This window comes from Lytechinus variegatus, chromosome 19, assembly GCF_018143015.1.
Source record: "Lytechinus variegatus isolate NC3 chromosome 19, Lvar_3.0, whole genome shotgun sequence".
NCBI classification, from domain to species: Eukaryota; Metazoa; Echinodermata; class Echinoidea; order Temnopleuroida; family Toxopneustidae; genus Lytechinus; species Lytechinus variegatus.
The window spans coordinates 8,671,240-8,694,779 of NC_054758.1; the positions used below are offsets into that span (position 1 = coordinate 8,671,240).

The 23,540-nt window shown below is 36.6% G+C and overlaps 1 protein-coding gene across 1 annotated transcript; it reads right to left on the minus strand.

Moving 5' to 3' along the window:
* Nucleotides 1–1,108: 1,108 nt before the first annotated feature.
* Nucleotides 1,109–10,260, minus strand: LOC121405872 (ankyrin repeat domain-containing protein 49-like). Its single transcript, XM_041596850.1, has 6 exons — nucleotides 10,160–10,260; nucleotides 7,255–7,379; nucleotides 6,357–6,491; nucleotides 5,329–5,440; nucleotides 1,727–1,846; nucleotides 1,109–1,244 (listed from the first exon to the last, which is right to left on the minus strand). The coding sequence occupies exons 1-6, from the start codon at nucleotides 10,208–10,210 to the stop codon at nucleotides 1,146–1,148; spliced, it is 642 nt and encodes a 213-aa protein (XP_041452784.1). The 5' UTR covers nucleotides 10,211–10,260; the 3' UTR covers nucleotides 1,109–1,145.
* Nucleotides 10,261–23,540: the final 13,280 nt, after the last annotated feature.

The following is a 23,540-nucleotide window of genomic DNA, read 5'->3' on the forward strand; positions in this document are numbered from 1 at the left end:
GCTACCACTACTGAATATAAGCAACGCTCATTTGAAAGACACAAAAAATATGAAGATTCCTCTAAGATTTTAGATCAATTGTAAAACCGATAATAAATATAACTCTATGGAAAACCATATACAAAAGCTCCAAGCAATTGTGATTATGAATTGTATCCTTAAGTTACCACCTACAAGACCCTTCAACATAACACATGTAGATCAATTGTAAACCTAACTGTAATTCTATGAAACACCATGTAAAAAGTTACAATTACTATTACATAATAATTTGATCTGTTTATGTTACAGCGCGGGATACAATTACATAACCAACACAACCATTTGTACCGTTAATTGTAACTCCAGGGTTATGGTTGACCATATAAAGAAGTTACATGTGATTGAAAATATCAATCCCATCTGTTGACATCACTCCTCCAAGACACTTTTATATATCCATTGTAATTGTTTTAACTCTTATGTAGATGGAAAATCATGTACAAATAGTTTAAATCAATATGATCTATTTATGTTACATCAGCTGCCCTTTTCTGGGTTCTGTTTCACAAAACACACAATCAATTGTAAAGGCTCCGTCACATCCTACCATGCAAGCCTTGTGTGTAACTTGCCGGTGACTATTTTTGTTACCAGCAGATCGCCAACATTGACAGTATCTCGCAAGTAACTCACACACAGTTGCCTGCAGAAGTGCACGCAAGCCTGATTTGCATGCAGAAAACTTTTTAACATGCTCAAATCTTTGTTGCGGGTGGTTGCCCACAACTCACCCGCAAAATTGCACAGAAAAATGCGACAGTCTTAAAATTCAGTGTAACTGTACACATACATTTACTTATATATGAACAACTATGTAAGGCCTACCAAAAGTTACAAGCAATAATAATAATATAGGATTTGTATGGCGCACGTATCCACCTTGCTAGGTGCTCAAGGCGCTCCTATATTACCTCGGCTAAGTTAGTCTACCGATTCTGGTGCGCACAGCTTTTTGAGGAATTACTTCCTGCTGGTACCCATTTACCTCACCTAGGTCGAGTACAGCACAGTATGGATAAATGTCTTGCTGAAGGAAAAGACGGCATCATAAATCAAGCAATCATAATTGCATCTTTCTTATTACACCAGTCTTTGAGTTAGTATCATCTTCTCCATATGTTAAATGAAGGATTGGAGTTGTTCAGCGATAAATCTTGGACTTCCTCCTCGATTGAGAGCACGTCACCATCCTCAGCCATTCTCTGCGCGGGACAAAAGGAAAAGATAACAATAATTAAGATTCATAGAGTGCCTTTTTCAGAGGATTACAAAGTCCTGTTTGAGAGAAAAAAGGGATTAGGATTTTTTTTTGGCTGTTTCATGTTTTTGTTGTGTGAAACTTTGAATGAATGCCATCAATTCTTATACTACTAAAGTGTTTAAAACCTTTAGTTCTGAGGGTCAACTGAACTAGATTAAGAGATCTAGAACAGCCTTGTTATTTGACACATCAGTTTCAGTGTAATATCAAGTTCTTCAACTTCTTTTGCATATAATAATCCTACATTTTATGAAAAGTATTTCTATCATATTGTTCTCAAATAATATAAAGAGTCTCCATGAAACATGAGAGCTTTTGGCAAAAAAACATTGAAATCATTTTCATGGTGAATTTTTTTTACTACTTGGCAGTGGTCAATCTTATTCTCACTCCCGTTTGTATGATATCAGACAAGACTGTTACCCTTTTGTAGTCCATGTTATCGTTGGCCCTCATAGGTTGTGACTTCATGACGTAAGCTGATCCTGGTCTGGAGAAATGAGCATAGTCTGATGATGGCATGGTAGGGTCATAATCCTTAACCTGTGACAAACGAAAATAAATAGATACTAACATTAGTATGCCAGTAATAATAATAATAGTAATGATGATAATAACAGTAATAATAATATTTATAATAATAATAATGTCATATTTACCCAGGGTAGCCACTTCAGTTCAACTCTTTAATCAACAGGCCCTGTTTAAAATGATTTGGTTATTCAGAAACTTCATCAGAAACTTAAAAAATGCTGCCGCTCGCATCGTTTCTCTATCCACCAGGCGCACTCACATTACTCCTATTTTAAGATCCTTACATTGGCTCCCTGTAAAACAGCGTATTATGTTTAAGATTTTGTTGTTAACTTTCCATTGTGTTCATGGCTCATCTCCCCAGTACCTTATTTCACTGATCAAAAGTTATACCCCTTCAAGATCCTTACATTCCTCCCTTTCCAATTCTCTTGTTACCCCCAAAGTTTCCAAAACCTGGGGTGAAAGATCATTTGTTTACTCATCCTCGAAGCTATGGAACAGCCTCCCTCATAACATTAAACAGTGCTTGACTTCTGAAACTTTCAAAAATTACCTCAAAACATTTCTGTTCAATTCTTCTTAATTTCTTTTATAATTTCCTAAAAAGTGCCTTGAGCACTCTACAGAGTGGATTTGGCGCGATATAAGTCTTAATTATTATTATTATTACTCCAGCTTCAGCTGCACCGCCTCTAGGTGCTCCAGCATTAAAAAAAGATTCTTCGTATCAGGTAACCATTAACTAGACTTGGATGGACAGTGGCAAATGTAGAAGACACTTCAAATTGATTAAAAAGGGAATAGGACTTTATCTTGAATGGGCTCTTATGAACAAAAACAACAGAAAAATACAATTAGGCGTTTCCTGTCGTTGAAAATGTAAGAATTCTTACTCTTTTCTGAAAAGTGGCATCTCTGAAAAATTACCCAAATATGCCCCCTTTAACAGGTTCTAAATCTGAACTGTTTCGATGGTATTGGAGTTCAGGAATTATATTCGAGCTCAAACAAAATGATGAGGATTCTTGATTTGATAAATCACCCTCATCCTTAGCTATTGAATGGTTATACTTTACTTTGTATAGACATTCATAACTGATTATCTATGACATTGGCCCGTATTCTGAAGTCAGGTTGAATTTAAACTCTGGGGTTAAGTTGTGGTTTAACTATGGAAAGCCAGTTGTTACATGAATCTATAACAGTAGAGGTTTAATGTATCAGCTCATTTGACTCCCAATACATTATTAACTGCCTGGGAAGGATAAGAATGACAGTTGTCTTCACTAGTAAAGAATTAGTAAAGAGCACAGTAAACATGAGAAGCATTCACTGTAAACAAAATTTTGAACCATTTGGCTTACCATAATTTTAGCACAGAGTAAGACCAGGGTCTAAGTCAAACCTGACTTCAGAATACGGGCCATTGAATTTAACTTTCACTTTACTATCATGGAGTTGCAAGTGATATCAAGATCAACACTTTCACTCAAGGAAGAAGAAAGAAACTGCTATAAAGCAAGATGAATATTTGGTCATTTGAATGTTCTCAAGTCTCAATGAATCATTTGATAGGGATCTTATTTCATAATTGTGTAAAACAAAAACAAGTGGAATGCCTCTGGCTGTCTCACCCGCATCACGCGATTCAATATAGCAGCAGTGCTGACTATGAAAAATACTAGAAAATAATTATTCACAAAAAACACCATTCGTATAATGATACAATACTGCATTCATTGAAATTTGACCTTGATCATGTGACCTAAAACTTGTCGGTGATACTTGATTACCCCTATATCCACATTTTATACACTATATCTATAAACTTTGAAAGTTATGACAGCAATTTAATAATTACCTCTAAGATGGCCAAAGTTCAATTACCTTAAATGACCTTTGACTTTGGTCATGTGACCTGAAACTTGCACAAGATGTTCAGTGATACTAATTGGTTACACTTATGTTCATGTTTCTTTAACTAGACCAATACACTTACAGAGATCTGATGGTAATTCAACAAATACCTCCAATATATTTTCTATTAAAGTTATGATGACGTTTCAAAACTTAACCTTAGGTTAAGATTTTGATGTTGATTCCCCCAACATGGTCCAGGTTTATTTACCCTAAATGACCTTTGACCTTGGTCATGTGACCTGAAACTCAGGCAGAATGTTCAGTAATACTTGATTAACCATATTGGCCGAGTTTCATGAACTAGGTTCATACAATTTCTAAGTTATACTGTCATTTCAAAAACTTAACCTTAGGTTAAGACTTGGTGTTGACGCCGCCAAAAGATGGATAGGAGGAGACTATAATAAGATATGGTAATGGGATAGACAGAGAACAAACAGATATAGCTGTGGGATGTTATCCTATATAGAGGAATCCATGCATACACATTATACACACGTTGTAGGTCAAATTGAATACAAGTATTTGAAACCTTCAAATACATCGATCGAGTCTACCTACTCAAGTACCTGCACATTTCAAATAATGTGATACCCACAGTCACGTTCACTTTAGACTTTAATAACTTAACAAGATATCAAGTTACAGAAACAAATTAATGCAAATGATATCCCTTTTATAAATAGTCATGGATGTTTAAGAGCTAGTCTGCAAGCACAGACTCATATTCTACACTTCAACCAATAACAGGTCTAGAGTGAAGACTAGACTCCAAAGACTCTGGTATAGCTAGCCACAGTACATAGTGAATATAGTCTCACAAATTCAGACTCTCAGTCTGCATTATGCACTATGTAAATTGCTAAAACCAAGGGTCTGTGCTTGCAGACTAAAATAAAGGACAAGTCCACCCCAACAAAAAGTTGATTTGAATAAAAAGAGGAAAATCCAACAAGCATAACACTGAAAATTTCATCAAAATCGGATGTAAAATAAGAAATTTATGACATTTTAAGGTTATGACATTTTATTTAAGGTTTGCTTACCGGTAATTTTTCATAAAACAGTTATGCACATATCCTGGTCGGTATGCAAATGAGGAGACTGATGACGTCATCCGCTCACCATATTGGGGGTATTTTATCATTTGAAATATTAAATATTCTAATTTTCCCCTAATTGTCAAAGTGAAACAATTAATTTCTCCCTGAACATGTGGAATTAGCATGGTTTAATAATATATATGGTTCAGTCAAGTTGGCCCTTATTGTCAAATCTGTAAAACATGAAATATTGTATGAATCAAACAATAAAAAGCAAAAGAAATAGTGAGTGATGGACATCATTGACCGACTCATCTGCATGTCACTGAGTTGTGCATATCACTGTTCTGTGAGAAATATAGGAAACTTTAAAATTCCATAACTTTCTTATTCTACTTCCGATTTCGATGCAATTTTCAGCATTCTGCTAGTTTGATTTTTCTCCTTTTATTAAATCAACATTTTTCTAGGGTAGACTTGACCTTTAAGAACGGCGATATTTTGAATGTCTGCACAATACTCCACCTTTTTAACAATGTCTAGTCTGACAAGTTCAGCCTTTGAGGTTCGTTTACATCCTTCCGTGGCAAAGAACGGCCAGATCGCTTCCATTGCCGAGGCAAAATCAGCAGCAGTTCTATGAAAGAAATAGTAATAATCCACTTTTCTATAGCACTTAATACATCGGAACGACGTGTCTAAAAGCGCTTCACAGATATGTTATTACCCCGGTCATTGGATTCAATCAGTCATTCCTGCACACAATGTATGCACATCCTCCACTTCCTGGGGAGTATTCCAGTCAGTCAAAAGAACGAAACGTGGGTAAAGGTCTAGAAATTAGCATTCTATCAATTGTATGACCACATGTTATAATAGTACCTTTGAACATATTCTTAAAGCTTGAATTTGTATCCTATTCAATTGCGGCAATGTAGTTTTCAACCCTTAATTCAACCTGTGTGACCCTAAAATATGCCCCTTATCAAGCAAATCTAGGATGCTTGCAATCCAGACCAACCTGTGTTTGTGAAGTGGGGGGGGGGGCATACCATATGTATTTTCAATGATCTCGTAACAGTGAACTTTTACAAGTTATATCCTATACATGGATTTTAATAATTTAACTATTTATCTGAAACTGAATCTAATATCATTAGTATATCAAAATCATGATTGTGAAAGCAATGGGTGTTCCCCTACTTTAGATACTGAATTACACAGTATATTATTAATACCGGTAGTTGATATGACAGGAAATAATTTTCCTGGTATCGCGTCGCAATTTGCTATACATTTTCAAAGACTGCTATGCATAAAGTCTTTTGTATAGCATATTTTTATATAGGATTGTACATTACTTTGTTGAGAGCTTTTCTCTAATGACCAAAAATGCTATTCAAAGTTGTAAAGCAAAATTATTCCCTGTATGATTATGATATCCTTCTACATAATGAAGATTTTTGCATTACAAATGTAAAACAAAATTTAAGAGTGAAAGTAATGCAACAATATTTTCTAATTTCTGAGATGAGAATATAAGTAATCCATACCTTCCTCTGTTGTCTTGCAAGCTGAGGTTAGGCTTGGCCTCCAGGAGTTTCATCAAAACTTTACCATGTCCCTGGAATGCTGCACAGTGGCAGGGTGTCCATAGAGTACCTCCATTGCTAAGGTTCACATCAGCTCTGGTGGAAAATAAATAAGTGTGCGAAAAGGTCATAGGTTAATCCATCATTCACATAGAAGGTGAAATAGTGCATTAAAAATTAATGGAATTCATAGTTAACTAGGAACAAATGAATGTGTGGTATCTGAACTGGATTAGAAAATAGGATGAAGCCTCCTCTTTCCCCCCTCCCCCACCACCAAAAAAAAAAAAGGGAAAAGAGGCAATGTAAAACAAGGTAAAATAAATCATAGCATACTATCTTGTCATTGATGCTTGGCAAGTGATTAAATGGGGGGGGGGGAAGTCAAATATATTGCTGTACACACATGTGACCACAAAAACACATTGAAAGGGTTGTTTTTTTTCAGTTTTGGACGCGCCTGCACTCGTTAAGGGTATCAACAATACCAATTTTCAAAAACAAGGGGCAGTTTTGACTGGTCAATGTTTAATCGCAGGGTCAAACATATTTAGGGTATTTTTTTTTCTGAAGCCTTTTTTTAAGACTAGCAAAATGTGTTTAGGGTATGTTTTTTCTCCCAAGCTTCTTCCCTGAGGTCATATTCTGGCTATAACTTGTTTAGGGGCCAAAATGTGTAAATAAAGCCTGTGAAAAACTTGTTTAGGGGGATATTTTGCATACAGAGAAAAACTCGTTTAGGGGGTGTTTGGAAATAATTTGGCCATGGGTGTAGTACAGCAATACATTTACCTGCCCCCTCCCCCCGGGAAAATGATAGTTTGCCTGCTACTGCAAATGCATCCATAGACATTCTTACCCATGCTGTATAAGGTACTCTGCTACATGGCTGTAGCCCCAGAATGCTGCATTGCACAGAGGAGTAAAGCCGTCACGTGACTTCTTATTTACATCTGCTCCATCATGAACCAATCTCTTAACAAGCTGAAATATTAATAATAATGATAATGTTAATAATATAGGTATATTTACCCAGGGTATCCACTTCAGTTCTGAAAACTGTTCTCCCAGCGGGCCCTGCTCAACATTATAATGTTGCACCGTGGTGTAACGGTTCTGACTCTCGACTTGTAATCAGAGGGTCATGTGTTCGAATCCCACCATGGCCTAGTGCCCTTTGGCAAGGCGTCAATCCACACTTTGCCACTCTCACCCAGGTGCTAATTGGGCACTAGTAGGAAACAACAGTCGTTGTGGTTGGTTTAGCAAGTTTGCACCTAACAGGCTGCTTGCAATGCTATGAATCCAGTGACCGGGTAATAATAATTGTGAAGCGCTTCGAACAGTCGAAGATTGATAAAGCGCTATATAAATGCCAATTACCCCGGCTTTAACTGGGCTGCCTACATGTAAGTGCTCAAGCATTCAAGGAATTTCTAAGCACAAGTTAAATAAGAAAACTAAGTTGCAGTCTGACGATTTTACAAGTTTATAGATCTAGACCCTATTCAGTTTTATGTTTGCCAGTTTGAGTTTGGACATTGGTGCAGAAGCAATAATCTTTGTGATCTCCACCCTCCATTGTGATGCCCCACTGCTTAATTGTGCATCGTGGTGGGTTATTTGAATATCATTATCAATGACAAAAATGGTCTGAAAATATCTTGAGGGTACTAGTCTACATGCCCCATTTCAGCCCCTCTCACTGTAAATCACACAGCACAATTCAAGAAGCTCCACCACTGGAGGTATAGTGATTGATTGTATTACTGCCCTGCCTTAAATCAAATGCGCACATCATACGTAAAATTTTTAATTTATTCCAGTGTGTTTTGAATGTATGACCCCATACAGTGTTAAAGTAATTTAAGTGAGGAAGTATGATACTATTATAAAGAGTAATTAAAATTGAAAGGGGAACAAAATGTCTAATTTTAGAAATAACACCAAAAGATCTTGAAATCTGGTATACCCAGTTGTTGTGTGTCCGGACAAGTCGTGGGTCTGGACGATCAATTTTAGAAAGTCATTTGGAAAAAATTACAAGCGAAGTTTCATCAATTTTTAATACAAAATGTTAGGAAATATTATAGAAAAAAAAATAGAACTTCAGTTTTAGAAGATGATTACTTCCATTGAATTCATATTTTTAGTGTAATCCAAAGACAAAAAAAGGCTTCAAAAATATAAAGTGTATGGACACTCGACTCCCCATCCTACAGATTGAATTGAAATGTGGTTTCCAAGAGAGGTGTTCATTAAATTACTCCTGAAAATTTGAAATTTTTTACTTGTGTTCTTCTTCTTCATCCTACACTGACTGCCTCCTTCAATCCTGAAGATTCTTGCAGTATTACCGGGGACCGGCAGGTGCAATACACCGGGTGAACACCCTACTCTTTGACAAATAGTGTTGGTTTTTAACATGCATAGGTTGTGACTCTCCTATACACGGGACCATCATTTGGGTCCTTTCCAATGGATGGAGTGTTTTCAAACTGCATTCACACCTGCACTGAATAAAGTGGTGAGGCACGCTAACACACAACGCTATAGCATCAGATTTTTTGTTAGAGATGTTTTGGCATGAGCGGGACTCGAACCCCTCACGTTGAGATCTACGATCTAATCCGAAACATGTGCTTTAACAGACTGAGCTACGTTGCTTCCTGTTATATTCATATTATGTCCACCAAGAAAAATATTTATAGGTTCTGCAACATCCTTCCAAAGCCTAGAAAGATGATGAAAAATGGCAAAAAACACTTTTTCAAAGTCTTTACAAGTAGATCTACATGTACATGTATATTCGAAAAAAAAAAAATTGGGCCAAATCGTGGTTTTGGGAATCACTCGTAGATTTGTGTACGCGCACTTGTGTACAAAGTGAATGGAGGTGGAAATAGGGAACCGTGCGTGTGACTGAATAAAGCGCTGCTGTATGAAGTGAACGGTGGTTCCCTATATCACGATAATGCCAAATATTGTAAAAATAGCTCATCACGGCATCAGTGATTTTGTTGTTCTCTCAACTTTTCCCATAGGATAAACGCGTTTGGTAATACCATTTTCAATTCAAGTGACCAATATTTCACATGCGAAGTTGAAGAGGGGTCTTGTCTTTCCGTTAATGTCCACACAAATGGGTCCGATTGGAAGCTGATATTGTCAAAAGAAAAGAAAAACAATTTCGGCAATTTTTATTCATTTGTACTATTTGTGGCCCGGATTTGTGGGATGTGGGTTTATTACAGTTTAGGCCTACATACAATGACGTACATGGTTAATGGTGAAAGTTTGGGGTTGGTGAATATTTTGAGAATATTGTGTTTGATATGACTGAATTCATGAAAAGCGGTCGATATTACGATCCGCTACCATACTTTCAGATGCTTAAAGTTACATTACATGTACATGATCATACATATGTACACTCACACAACATGCGAGGTTAGTACTAATGTAGTACATATGTAGTACAATACGGCGGGCGGCGGGCTTCTTCTAACGTAACAGCGACGGCTTCTCTACGGGGGAGTTCCGCGAGGCCGGGCCGAGACGAAGCGCAAATGCAATGAATGATAACGGGCACGCATGCATTGCAATATTATTATCGACTGAAAGTCTGAGAAAAAAAAACACATACCAATGATTCGAGTTTTCACAAACGATTGAACGTTATTTAAGAGAAACAAACATCACATACAGACAACAAGAACTAGGAAGTCGAAAAGAATGAGCTGAAAATCAAATAATCTACTTACATTTAAATCGCCACTTGCAGCCGCAGTTGCCAGGTCACAGGACGCTGCCATTTTCACTGTGTGACTAGTCTACACTCCAAACTCTTTCATGAAATACGTTTTTGTCGCCGGCCTGTATGCGGGAAATTTTTAGCTACGTACTGCACGTACAGGTAGAAGGGGGCGCGGAACGGTTTTGAAAAAGGGGAGGGGGGGCTTGACAAGTAAAAAAAAAATAGATGACCTTTATCACGTTGTTGTGCACGTTTATTGACAAATGTGTGTGTGAGGGTGTAGGTATACAGTGTGTTCGGGGAGGGGGGGGGGGCGGAATAGAGCCCCCTAGGCCTAGCTAGCCCCCCCCCCCAGTTCCGCAGCCCCTGTTTTGGTCTTGACTCTAATTAACCTCTTGACACGTATGTTCAGTTTTATTTCTGTATTAATGCAGGCTCATATAGTCCATCATGCACTTAGTGACTAAAATTGATTTTTTTTTAATAGATCTAATTACGCCTGTCTCAAAAAAATGTATTGCACTCAATGACATTCTATACATACATGTATATATTTTTCAAGGTTAGTAGAAATTGATAAAAAATTTAGATAAGAGATGTTATTTGTTATCTTATCATCGTGTATAGGCTTACATGCCAATGGCTAAATATCATTGTATATTCAATCATAGGCATGTTTAGAGAAAGGCAACGGAAACAAAACAACTCATGATTGTGTTGGGATTGGCTTCCATTTCCTGGGTTAAACTATCTCAGCTCTGTTCTTGGGAATGTCTATTCCCAGTTTCTATTGTAGTCGATCACCTTCAACTTTATTCTTATCCTGGGAATGGCTATCTATTAGTCATAGTCATGATAGTGGTGGTGATAAAATATTGCCTATAAAACTAGTGTTATAGACAATAAAGTAAAGAGTAACCCCCCCCCAAAAAAAAAAAAAAAACACGATGCTTTAATGTGTTGTTGTTCAGCTGTTTGTTTATTTTCATTCTCTTGTCAAGTTCGTTAGAAATGTTCTTTGATTTAGCGTGTTTTTTTTTATTTATACTCACTTCTTATTCCCTTTTTTACCCCTTATGACCATTCACACACTAGGCGTTCGTTCGTTTATTTGTTAATTCATTCATTCGTTCGTTCATTCATTCATTCATTCAATCAATCGTTCATTCATTCGCTCGTTCAGTTCATTCATCCATTCATTCATTTATTTATTTGCTCGTTCATTCATTCATTTACATCATTTTTCATATATTTGTTTTTTTTTATGGAGCATGATTTAATTTTGGAGAGAGCTATAGGCACCAAGTTATTGACTGACATAAGCCTTGATAGATCTTCTGATTCATCTAATTTGTTGTAAATCATGTGTGGACTAAAACTGATCGGCCCATTACAACGGATCATGTGTGCTTATTTTTTGTTTTACTTTTTTTGTTCGTCTTAATCCCATTTCCCCCTTTTTAAAGTAGATGAGTGGTCGCCCGTTTACCCATGTATATACCGCCGCCTCTCGTCGGCTTAAACATCGGGCAATTAATGGATAGGCTTACAATCCATTATATAACAATGTCTATAATTAGATCACTCTCATTAATATATAGAAATCACGCGACAGGCGTGAAGGGGAAAGCTGTGTGGCATAAAACAACTGGGCCTATTTTTTCAATGTATTTTTGTCTACACAGTCTGATCCCCAGAGTGCAGAACTATAATAAGAATAAATGCATGATAACAACTGAATAAATCTAATAAATCATTCGTAATCAAGACCCTAATTGTCATTATCAAAAATTAAAATAACTAGAAAAGGGAATACAATCCCCGACGCCGTTATCATCATCTTCGTTGCTGTTATTTTTCAATAAATATAATAATAATATTATTATTAATAACAATGATATAATAATGATGTTAGGCCTACTATAATTATAATAATTTGTAATTATTATCATTATTATTATTATCATCATCATCATCATCATCTTAACCTCATAATCAACATTATCATCATCACCATTATCATTATGTTTATCATCATCACCGTTGCTATTTTTATTCTTATCCTATAGGCTTAGTTTTGTGTCAGCTTCGTGATCGTCACAATCATATACCACGTATCACCTTAGCAACCAACCAACTCAAAGGCGTGGGCTTCATTTTTTTCATTGGTATAAAGATGACCACAATTGAAATGTGTAAAGGTATTTGGAAGGCAAACAAAGAATTTCTATAACAATAACAAACCGAGGTCAAAGTTTTATTGAAGGAATACATGGTGTATGCTTATATCTCTACGATGTTTGTAAATTCCCATATCGCCAGGTAAACACAAACCTATCGATGTTAAAGGTCAAGCCCACCCTAAAAAAAAAATGTTGATTGGACTAAATAGAGAAATATCTAACAAGCACAACACTGAAAACTTCATCAAAATCGGATGTAAAATAAGAAAGTTATGACATTTTAAAGTTTCCCATATTTTTTCTCAAAACAGTTATATGCACAACTCAGTGATATGAAAGTGCGAGAATCTATGATGTCCATCACTCACTATTTCTATTGTTTTTAATTGTTTGAATTATACAATATTTCAATTTATTCAGAATTGAAAATAATGTGAAACTTGATTGAACTACATAATGTTAAACAATGTTAATTCCACAAGTTCAGGGAGGAATAAACCTTGATTTCAAATGACATGGGTGAAAAATCAGAATATTTCATATTTCAGATAATAAAATACAAAAGAAATAGTGAATGCGTGATGTCATCAGTCCCCTCATTTGCATGCTGGCCAGGATGTGCATATAACTGTTGTGTGAATGTCATAACTTTCTTATTTTACATCAGATTTTGATGAGATTTTCAGTATTATTGTTGGATTTTTCTCTTTTTATTCAAATCAACTTTTTGTCGGGTGGACTTGTCCGTTAACAATAATAATTATGATACTATAAGATAAGAAATTGTTTGTGAAATCAGGTTTGAGCATATTCCACCCCCCCCCCCCCAAAAAAAAAACGAAATAATGATAGTAATAATAATAGAGAAATAAAGAAAATATACATATTTTTTTTATTTCATCTTCCATCCAAATAAAATTGGAATTGCCAAGCCGTCTACTGCCAACTGGTCCACTAACCACATGGTCTACTTTCAATTTAGTCTAATATCATTCCATCCATCAACATTTCGACTAACAACCATTTGGTCCAATCGTCGCTTCGTCTCATCACCATTTCGTCTCATAACCAGTTGGTATAATATGGACAAAATGGTATATGGACTAAATGGCTATTGGACCAACTGGTTATTAGATGGAATTTCATTAGACTAAATGAAAAGAGGCCATGTGGTGAGTGGACGAACTAATGGTAGACCAAATGATAGTAGACGAGTCGGCAATAGGACGAATTGGCATAAATTGGAAATAAACCTTGTACTGGATAGCTAGAACAAAAAGTGTGGAAATTGTGGTTTTGGGTAAAGGAGTTTTTCTTCTTTAAAAACTAAAAACCTGTCACTCGACAGTCTCTTTGAATGGAAATAAAATAAAGAATCGGAGAAGAAAAAGGGGCGATTCCACCGCATTCCATCTTTTCATATTCATGTTTTTGAAAGTATAATGGCCTACATTCCTTCTTAATGAATTATTCGATGTTTTAGGACTTCATGTATCCGCTTCACATTCAGAGGGAAGGGTACGTAGCGGATGCCCTCATATAAATATGATTTTAAAATAAACAATTATTGTGGTATTTATTACAGGTTTTTACGGTACATTTGTATGCAAACACGGACGTGCGGTTTCTTTTCTGCAAAGAAGGCGAATAAAAAAAAATACTTGAACTCTGGTGACGTTGTGAGACCATTGTCGTTATGTACTTCCGACCAGGGGTGGCGACGCTGGGGCGGGTAATAAGGGGTGACTTGCTATTTTTCAAGCATATAGTAGGAAAAGAAGAGAAATGAGAGGGAGAAAACATAAGCTAGAGCGATGAAGATGAGGGGTCTTGGTAGATTTATTGTCGACATTCGAAGTGTAATATATTCTCAATCAATCGACCAATCAATCAATATAAACAACCAATCACTCACTCACTCAATCAATCAATTACATAATCATGAGAACAATCGATCGATCATTCAATCAATTAATCAATCAATCAACCAGTCAATCAATCAATCAATCAACCAATCATCCATCAATCAACCAACCAATCAATCAATCAAATTAATTGATAAATCAATATAGATCGATCGAACATTTTATCAATCAGTCAATCAATCAACCCCCAAAATTCAAGTGGCGAAACGTGACGTCATCTTCAGGTTGTCCCCCCTCCCCCTCTTTTATCAAAATATCCCGACGCCGCCCCTCCCTGCTTCCGATGAGATTGATTCGATGGGCTTAACAGTAGTCCAGTGGATCCAGCTCTCTCATATACCTCGTGTCATGTTCATCAACAGACGTTGGGCCTGTGTTTTCCATTCATTCACAGATGGTGAAAACACTGCAAGTTTTTGCCTAAATTAGGTGATGCATCATTGTATGAATTGGGAGAGAAGCCAGGCTTTTAGAGGTGGATGTTCAAGCCAAGGATTACTGGAAAAACCTATATCGTGCAGCAACTTGCAAGCGATGTATTTTTGGCGGACGGTAGCAAGATTGAGCAATATTGTATATTGTTTGCTAAATTATGATTATGGTGCCCATGTGAGAGCGATTTTCAAGTCACAACTTTGAAGACCGGCGATCATAATAAGTGCCATTTTCTGAGATAATGCCGGTTCTGATAATGAATGAATGTTTTTACCAAGAGTCTGCGGTTGCAATTAAGGAGGAGATTTTATGAGGAAATATATATTTTGAGTGGTAAGCACACAACTCGAAGTAGGTCTTGTACTGTGTACTTTTTCTTTCGTTTTCAGTGACAGTTGAGATCGATCGAGCATTCACCGTTTTATCTCATTTTGGAGTAAGGATGCATCGAGATTGAGTCGTACATTGTATGTCCACAACACGGATCCATTATTTCTGATAAGGTATATCATCTTGCTGATAATCCTGCCAGCCAGCAATTATGTTATAGAGTTGTAAGGACACCCTATAATATCGACATCGTACATTGGAATATAGGGGGACACCCGGCGGGGACTACACATGTCGCCAATTCGTCGTCCTTTTAGGAGACAACATTTCTCTCTTAAAAAAAAATCAACTTGACGTATAATATTTTCAATATTTTTCATGTTAAACGCCACCCTCACGGAATAAGGGAACAATATTATAGCCTATATATATTTGAACGCAATATCATTTCTGACTGGAGCACGGGCACAAGTGTAAAGCCCAGTCACTGTGATATCAATTTGTCAATTTTTGTGTCACCGTCAGACTAGTATATTTGTTATTCTGGGAATATACCAACGTTTTAATCCCTGCATACCATTTTTAGGTCCTCTAATGAATTTTGTCAATAAAAAGATCGGTGAATTTTTTTATCAAGGAAATTGTTGCCAAAACCAATATGCATCATCGTAACCTATTACTCGTCGTCGTCCTCACGGCGACACGCTTCATCTCGATGACGGTTAATACGGTCGAAGCTGCAGTTGTTATCAGCAGCGAAACAAGTCCGGATGAAAGTTTTAGAACAAAGTCCAGGGTGAGTCTCGATGACGATAGGGGATACGTCGACGTCGTAGTCGCAGTCGACCCTAGCCTCGATGAAGGGGAACATCCTGACATCATCGATGAGATCAAAAACACTTTAAGGAATGCATCGGATTTCCTATACAAAGCAACTAAGTAAGTAGGCCTATACTCTTTTTTTAAGAGAACAAAATATATGTGTGTGAAATAGGGGCTGGGTAGATTTTCACCCCACGAGTGAAAAGCAACGGTTTGCCCTTACTTGGACAGTAATGTGGTAGAATGCTTTTTCAGAAATTTCAGGGGGTCCTTATATGCTTATTTCACAGTTAGTTAGTCAGTGAACATTCATTATCATTGTTATTTGTAGAAAATCAAATTGGAAATCATATTAATTTTTATGCTATCGTTGTTTCATATAATGTATGTGAGACGAGTGTGCGTGTTTATTTCAATAAAAGTTCATTTTCCTAAAAATAATCTGATATACTGAAAAAACCCGGTAGATAAGCCAAATTTGTCGTGTTCCCCCCCCCCCCCAAAAAAAAAAATGATCATATTGCTTTCCAGTAAAGCTTGGCAAGCACGGTAAAATGCCTAAAGGAAATGCATAATTCAGCGGTTGGCATAAGAATTAATGGATTAAAAAACACAAATAAACATGTAAAGTGTTAAACAACGCCCATTCTTGAATCAATAAAAAGTCGGGAAAGTGGAAGAATCAAGTGGGCGTATATCGCCTTTTGAGAAGGGGGCGTGAACCATGAATGTTATGAACAAATCCTTGTCCGACTATTAAAGATTTTACGAATATTTGTAATTATTTGATTATTTTAGGCAATATTTATTAATATTATAGCCAAGACAGAAAGCCAAGCGCGATTGGTCCATAGCGCGTCACGTGATATCAAAATCAATGTATTTTCCCAGCCGGTCCAACTTCGATGAATATATTGACCAACCGGTCCATGATTATAACCCCTCGGGAAAATACAAATCCGGCGGTCCAGAGAATGTTTATATTTCACACTCCATCAGTCAATATCTGTATATTGCCCGTTGCGTGTGTACTCTTCAGTATGCCGTCACATAATTCTTATTGAATGTATTTTTTTTTTACTTCGTTTAGACTCGTTTTATCTACTTTAAAAAAAATAGCAGACGTATATCCCCGACGAGGAACTAAGTGAATGTCAGTATTCTTATTAGTTCCCGCTTGCACATAATCTTCTGAAGTATTGTACTAGTTATTTTCTTCATATTTTTATGCAAATTGTATTTACGAGAAATTGTGTGGCAGTTATTTGATCAGACAACACTTAGTAGAGCTTGTATAGATTTTGTTAGCTTTGTCACAACAAATAGAACCGTCCACAATCCTTAATCTGAAGTTTTATCACAATCCACATAGCGTTAAATAACAACATAATGAACACCCGTCATTAATAATCATCAATTTTTTTTGTGATTGACATGCAAAACATAGAAAGTAAATACAGTCCTCGATAAAGCACTGAATTTGGTAACATTTTCGTTTTGTAATAGTGCTTGGTGTAGAAGTCTCTTGATATCATACGCATGATTTAAAAGCACATGATCATGAAATATGAGAAGAAGGAAATAAAAAAATGGGATATGATGATATAGACCGTAACGTCTAATTAATTGAAAGTGAAAGGGAAACAAACATTTTTTCACATCTATTTGTAAATCTGATTTCATTATTCTTCATTATTTTAAGACTTATGATTTCAATATTCATTTTCACTATGTCATTTTCTTCAATTTCTCCCTTATTGTGCACCCTCTTCTACCTCCTCCTCCACCTCCACCTCCTATTCTTCTTCTTCTCCTTCTTCTTCTTCTTCTCCTTCTTCTTCTTCTCCTCCTCCTTCTTCTCCTCCTTCTTCTTCTTCTTCATTCCTTCTATCTCTCCCGCACAATGTAATCAAATTTATATTCTTATTTTTGTGTTTGTTTTTATGTTTTTTAAATGTATGATTCTGTCTCTGCATTTAGAATATTGTGTTATCATACTACCCGGTCTGTCGTATTTTTCTACATGTATAATGTATTAAACACGAGATGGCGCTGTTGAATAACGTATCTTTACCCTAATTAGAGTCATACTATGGAAGCTTAAAAGTGCCACCGAGATGTTGAGATAATTATCTCGGGAAGTCGACATCTTGATAGCAAAAGATAAGATGACGAGATCCTGGATCTCATCATGTCGACATCTTTTAGAAGAGATGATGAGATGACAAGATCCCGGATCTCATCATGTCAACATCTTTTAGAAGAGATGTTGAGATGACAAGATCCCGGATCTCATCATGTTGACATCTTTTAGAAGAGATGATGAGATGACAAGATCCCGGATCTCATCATGTTGACATCTTTTAGAAGAGATGATGAGATGACAAGATCCCGGATCTCATCATGTCGACATCTTTTGGAAGAGATGATGAGATGACAAGATCCCGGATCTCATCATGTTGACATCTTGTAGAAGAGATGATGAGATGACAAGATCCTGGATCTCATCATGTTGACATCTTGTAGAAGAGATGATGAGATGACAAGATCCTGGATCTCATCATGTCAACATCTTAAGAAGATGTCAACATGATGAGATCCGGGATCTTGTCATCTCAACATCTCTTCTAAAAGATGTTGACATGATGAGATCCGGGATCTTGTCATCTCATCATCTGTTCTAAAAGATGTTGACATGATGAGATCCAGGATCTTGTCATCTCTTCTAAAAGATGTCGACATGATGAGATCCAGGATCTCGTCTCATCTCAACATCTCTTCTAAAAGATGTTGACATGATGAGATCCAGGATCTCGTCATCTCAACATCTCTTCTAAAAGATGTTGACATGATGAGATCCAGGATCTCGTCATCTCAACATCTCTTCTAAAAGATGTTGACATGATGAGATCCAGGATCTCGTCATTCTCATCATCTCTTCTAAAAGATGTCAACATGATGAGATCCAGGATCTCGTCATCTTATATTTTGCTATCAAGATGTCGACTTCCCGAGATAATTATCTCAACATCTCGGTGGCACTTTTAAGCTTCCATATCATACTCCATAATCAGAGTAAAATACAAATAAGTAGTAGTATGACATCTTTAAAGGGAGAGTCCGGGCTGAAAGTATTTATAGTTAAATAAATAGAATATAATTCACTCTGCAAAATGCTGAAAATTTCATTAAAATCGGATAACAAATAACAAAGTTATTGAATTTTAAGGTTAAGCAATATTTTGTGAAAACAATGAATATTCATTAGGTGGGCTGATGATGTCACATCTCCACTTGTTCGTTTGTATTTTATTATATGAAAGTAGGTTTATTCAAATTTTTTCTCAAAGAACTAGAAAAATTGAATTGACATCTGATTTAGTGCATTAGATATTTATTGCTGCAACTTATTTCGTTATAAGGGAGACAAATTATTCACACAGGTATGAAATAATGAAAAAAATATTATTTTATGTAATATCATAAGAAAACGGAAAGTGGATATGTGACATCATCAGCCCACCTAATAAATATTCATGTAGACTGTTTTCACAAAATATTGCTTAACTTTAAACTTCAATAACTTTATTATTTGTTATCCGATTTTGATGAAATTTTCGGCATTTTGCTCAATGCATTCTACTCTATGTCTTCAGATATAAATATTTTCAGCCCGGACCATCCCTTTAAGTCTCTCATTTGCGACTTACGATCACCACTGTTTTGCACGTAAATTCTAAGTGTTACATTTAACTTTCTTTCTACATCCAACTCTCAGGATTTTGTCATAGTTATTCTTGAATGATTTCTTTTCTGTATTCAAATCAAATTGTAGTTTGGGCGGGCACTTAGGTTTCCTGTTAAGATTATTTTCAAAGGCTCGTTTGAGTTATGAGTGAGATAAACAAAAAAATCTTGAAATAAGTGTAAATAATAAAACATTTAATACCGTTGACCTTTGGATATTTTTTGGCAACATGGCAACATGCATGGCGAGATGAAGTGAGCATGACAGGGGGGGGGGCAATTTCGATTATTTTGAAACTTAGTTGCAGTGCATGTATATATAAGATTTTTGCACCGCTATGAATAATATCAGTAAAAAATGATTCTTCTATGTTCATATCAAAGGTGCCGATATATACCTCTTAGTGTTTAATAAAAGAAATAAAAAGCCAAACATAATGGAGGGATATGGGGGATATTCCGAAAAATAAGTTATAATGCATGAAACAAATGACGGCGCCCTTCAATGTAAAAAAAAAATCACACTCTCACCGCGGTCACAACTGAGTTTCCACAAAATGTTCAGTTTGAAAAGACCAGATGGATCTGATAGATTTTACTCTTCATTATTATCTGCTATAAAGTGTTTAGAAAATAGAAAATACGACTTCAATTGAAAATAATAAAGTGACTTCAACACAGATTGTATACAAGTTATTATTAGCCTATTCTGCAGTTTACTCCAAGGTCTGCCCCCTCCCCGTCGCCGAACCAGTCTGCAGGCACAGACACGGGTCGAAACTTTGCGCCTCATGTTGTGGGTCTCCACGCAAAGACTAGCACTTACTAAACTTGCTGTTTGGGCGAGAGGGACTTCAGTACACACGGCATTATAGACTGCACATCCTTACCCTTATAACTCGAGTGAAGGGTTTGCGCAGCAGACTATCGCCGAACGGCCCTTATATTTTCATTGTGCTTATACGACCCCGCCCCCTTCCATCCTCCAGACACGCCCCCATTCTCTTGGAGGCAATTTTCACTCCCCCCTTCCCCCTTTCTTTCCCACTCCCCATCCTCTGTCTATCCCTCACCCCCCCCCCCCCTTCTCCACTATCTCTATTTGTTTTGGGTATGCCCGCCCCCTATGCAGGATTGTTTCTTTCCCCCTTTCATTATTTCAAATGCCTTTCAACCCCTTCAGTGCTGGATATGGTTTTACTACTTGGTGGTCATGGTGGTGGTAGACCCGAATAATACTAAGAAACCATGGCACAAAAAGCAGGATTGTTCTTTTTTTATTTGCTTGAGTACAAGGTACAAAGACAAAGTTAAATTGAGTGTACAAGCTTAAGTGATTATGCACACAGACTTCACTATTCTTACTCAAGAGTGGAAAGACAATCGGGAGAGAGAAATAGAAAGGGAGAGAGAGAGAGAGGGATGGAGAGGGATTCATTCAAGCATACACACAGACACACACACACACAAACGAAATAATATTACCCATGTGTAAATCGATATGATGACTCACTGGATATTTAAAAATATGATCCTACACTCTTTCGCATTGATCTCGGGACAGGCCGTTATCACACACACACTCATTGTTGCAGACGACATTGAACAGTGTTGGCGGTAAAAATATTGTCTCTTTCTCTATCTCTCATTCACCACCATTCATTCGCGTAATCTACCATTTTGCTGGCGGATTTTCAGTTGGGCGGCGCACATTTCGTTTAGTTACCACGCGACCAGGTTGCATCGTAGAGGAGTTCCGCCACCGGCCGCCGGAAGTTATCATAGGTTACCTGTGCTTCGGTTTATACGAGTCTTGTGGAATTTAGCAAGTAGATACAGATCTGGAATTGGATTAATTACGAGGTGCGATAATCTTCAGAGAACGGCCCGACACTTTGTTATACCATCAAATAATGCATGTGGAGTATATGGTCTACGTCATCACAAAGGTTTAACGAGTCTTATTGATTGGTGACCATCTTAATGATTTTCGTCATTCTAGAGGAATTAGAGGAACACCCGATTGGAAAATTGTGTTTCGTTTTTAACTGCCATATATGTGATTTATATTCATATATACCAGTCTTGGACTGCTTAGAGTAAACACGTGCGGAATTCTATTTTATTAGGAAATTTCAAACGTTGTATGCCATACTCGAACTAAGGCTACATCTCTAAGTCTAATTTGAACGCTGTGTGATTTATATTCCGAAAGGAGAACCAAGCAAATAATTGGGAACCTTACAGTGATAAGGTCTAGAATAAACAGAGTGGTGTCGAAATATTTGATCTTCTTATTTCGGGAGTTAATCACCATTTACAACACAAGGGGTGTGTGTGTTTCGTCATGCCAAATTATTTGTCAATGGCGTTCGTCGTCACAAAGTAGACCGAATCCTGACTCAGAACATTAATTATACCATTTGATTTAAAGACACATGTACCTGGAATATCCAGTGATGCAGCAACTGGGTAAAAAATGAGGAGAACTTGAATATTTAAACGGGACACATTTGGATTAACACTGCTGCTGAAATTAATCCTTAGATATTTCAAGAACTAAAGTTGGATTTAATTGGCGTCTTTTATATCTCATAAAGACATGACTTATAGATCGCGTATAATAATATTGACCGCGAATATAAATTGATATTTACCAGTACAACGTGTGATGTTTATGTCTACAACTAGTCCAGCTTTAAACCTCCAGTACTACCATATTCATTGTCTGTCTGCATTTTACAGGCATCGCATTCGCTATTGATTGATTATTGTGTACTATTTACCGTCACACCGGGTAATAGTACTTTATATCGCCTCTTGTTTTGTGCAGCATACTCTAGTCTATCCACTGCCGCTTGATACACGGCTACACCGGAGCGGTGAAGAAAACATACAAAATCAAAATGGAATTGAGGACAAATATGAGGAGCATTAATTTAAGATTGACAGTCACTATCATATTATATGTACTTGCATTCCATGTTGGCATCGCTGTATCGGACGATAATGACTTCTTCGGAGAGGAACGATATGATAGCCCCACACATGTTAGGCCATTGACTCCGGCAGATAGGGGATATAGGGATGTGGTGATCGCGATAAAAGATGATGTGAATGAGGAGGATTTTCCAGCTCTTTTGGATGATTTAAAGCGGGCAATGACTAAGGCCTCTTCATTCATGTACATAGCCACAAAGTAAGTAATCTAATTAATTAGTTTCCACGTTTTTAATTGGTGTTCCTATGTTTTAATCAGCAGCCAGCTGGAGACCCCATTTCACCATGTGTGCAATGAATCGATGTCCATGATGTATATTCATTAATTCGGTTTCACCAGCTTTGTGTGAATTGAGTAATGAATGATAAATTAATAATTTATTAAACTGATTTGTCAAGGCATAGCAATCTGCATTAAAATGCATAGTTTGCATTATATCATGACTTTACTGCAGTAATGTAAATCTACATAATTATTAATGTACATTGGTATACATAGGGCCTATCGATATTGTTCATCGCCAATACATCATAATTATTCTGAGCTGGGGAAGGATTGATTCGTATTTGGTTTTAAGTTTTCATGCACATCACTGTTCCGAAGGTGTTGGATGTAGATCTTTGAATAATCAAAATTCATATGATTATATTTCAATAACTATATTTCAAGTTTACACACTATGGAAGACCATCATGAAGCAATCACAACGAAAAAAAATTGCTTGTTTCTTTGTCCTTGACATCGAATCTTCCCTGGGGTATAGTAAATGCTATTCCATGATCATTCCATCCAGACAGCACTGAAGCATTTATTAGAGGGCAATAACAGACAATATTAACCTCTCGAGCAGTAGAGCCTATAACCTTTAAAGACAAAAATCGATTTCTCGTCATGCTATTGATTGTGCGGAAGTTAATTGAAATGCAAAATGAAATGATGAATTTG